The sequence below is a fragment of the Chaetura pelagica genome, unplaced genomic scaffold (genome assembly GCF_000747805.2).
Source record: "Chaetura pelagica isolate M959 unplaced genomic scaffold, ChaPel_1.0 scaffold249, whole genome shotgun sequence".
NCBI classification, from domain to species: Eukaryota; Metazoa; Chordata; class Aves; order Apodiformes; family Apodidae; genus Chaetura; species Chaetura pelagica.
The window spans coordinates 1999545-2001578 of NW_009954538.1; the positions used below are offsets into that span (position 1 = coordinate 1999545).

At 54.6% G+C, this 2034-nt stretch overlaps 1 protein-coding gene across 1 annotated transcript in view; it reads right to left on the reverse strand.

Moving 5' to 3' along the window:
- Positions 1 to 1401: 1401 nt before the first annotated feature.
- HSPB8 (heat shock 22kDa protein 8) overlaps positions 1402 to 2034 on the reverse strand; it is an 8132-nt gene continuing 7499 nt past the window's right edge. The window contains exon 3 of the mRNA XM_010004875.1: positions 1402 to 1561. Coding sequence (XP_010003177.1) covers positions 1402 to 1561 — 160 coding nt within the window. The remainder of the gene's footprint in view (positions 1562 to 2034) is intronic.

Consider the following 2034-nt stretch of genomic DNA (forward strand, 5'->3'; position numbering starts at 1 on the left):
GTTGTCCACAACCTGTAATAACTATTAAATATAATATATAAATGAAGGGCGAGATCCCCCAAGCTCCCCTCTGTGACCTGGACTGTGGGTACCAGGGTGGCCCCCAAGCACCTGGGCTGGGGTTTACAGCATGTGGTGGGCTGTTGTTGGCAACCACATCCCAAATGAGCCAGAGCAGAGCATGTGAGGTTGTATTTTTAACTCCAAGGACCTGGTGATATGGAAAACTGGGTGCCCAGCCCAGGTGTCGCACAGATGGATGGAAAACTCCTGCCCATTGGCACCTCTGCCCTGCCAGCCCTGGGCATTGCAGCATGTTTATGAATCTTACCTGGTGCTTTCCCCCTGGAAACAGTTTTAAGGCTGTTTCCAGACCCCAGAAGAAACCATTTGCTGGAATTAGCTGGGAAGTTCCCTGTGAAGCTGTCAGTGAGGATCTGGCAGGGTGAAATGGAAAGGGAGATGGTGCAAATCCAACTTTCCCAGTTCAGTGCCTGATTTAGCATGCCCAGGCAGGAGAACCATTTGCAAGCCCTCAAGGGGGTAATGAAAGGATGAGCCCATGGTCCTCACCAGGCTCAGTGCCTCCTCAGCACCGTGAAGCTGGGACTCAGTATTCATAGGATGCAGAAAAAAAACAAGCAAATGCTGCAGCTGCCCATCAGTGCAACCTACCCTACACATCTCTCTTCTCCTGTCCCCTGTGAGGATGACCCCCTGCTGAGCTAAGAGGTGCCACATGGTGACATTCCCCCCTCCTCCCCAGGGCCCTCCTGCAGCCCCACACCCGGCCCCCAGGCTCTACTGAGACACACGGAGGCTAAGAACATCCATTGGGTTTTATTCCTCAGGTCTGACAAGTAAAAGCACAAATTCTCTTTGGAAAAAAAGAAAAAAAAAAAAGTAAACCAAAACAAAACCAACAACCAAGCCCCAAAACCAATGTTCAAGACACGTGGACAGTTTGTGTTTCTCAGGACGTGCCCTCAAGCTCCGCTGCTGGACACGGGTCCTTTGCAGAGATGTAGTTTTAAAAAACAAACAAACAAACAACCCCCCCAAAAAATAACCCACAGAGGAGGAAAAGACACAGGGCTACAGGATTCCACCTCAATTTTAGAGAAAAAAAAAAAAGGGCCATTTTTTTGCTATTGTCAGAAATGTCCCATCCGAGGGATTCAGCGCAAACAACCAACCTTCATGAGGACATCCATTCCGCTCAGCCCAGGGGCACAGAATCTCTACTGGCACCTCAGACTGCTACAAGCCCTCAGGGGTGGTGGCCTGGTGCCCGGTGCGTGTGCCCAGTGCGTGTGCCCAGTGCGTGTGCCCTGGTTCTCAGCTGATCCCCCTGGGAGAGGGGGTGGTGGGTGCTGCTGTCCCCCCGGGGCGGGTGGCTGGTCAGGCACAGGTGGCCTCCTGGCTCTCCACGGGGATCTCGCTGCCGCAGCCGCCCTCGCCGTACTGCTGGTAGGGGGGGATCTGGGGCGCCTCAATGATCAGCAGCCCCTCCGGAGACAAGGAGGCAAAGACCGTGATGGGATCCACCTCGTAGGGCAGCCTGCAGGAGGGGAGGAAAGGGGAGATGGTTTAAGAGCTGGGGTGGCCGCATCCCCCATCCCTGCTGGACAACAAAAAGCCCACACAGGACCCCCAGTGTGTGAGGAACCACAGGTTCCAGTCCAGGCAACTGGGATGGGCTGCCCAGGGCAGCAGTGGAGTCACTATACCTGGTGGGATTTTAAAAAACGCATGGATGTGGTGCTAAGGGATGTGGTTTAGTGGTGGCCTTGGCAGTGCTGGGTTAACGATTGGACTCCAGGACCTTAAAGGTCTTTTCCGACCCAAACGTCTCCCTGACTCTGTGATGCCGAGCCCGGCGCGGGGCTCAGCAAAGCCCGCCTTGTTACCGTAGCACCCGGGAATGTGCTGGGATATTTAAAGAGGCTCCTGGCCAGCCTGGCCCCTCTGTTTAATCTCCCCAGCAGATGTGTTTGACGGGATGTCAGCAGCCGCTTTTGGCGACCCGGCTCC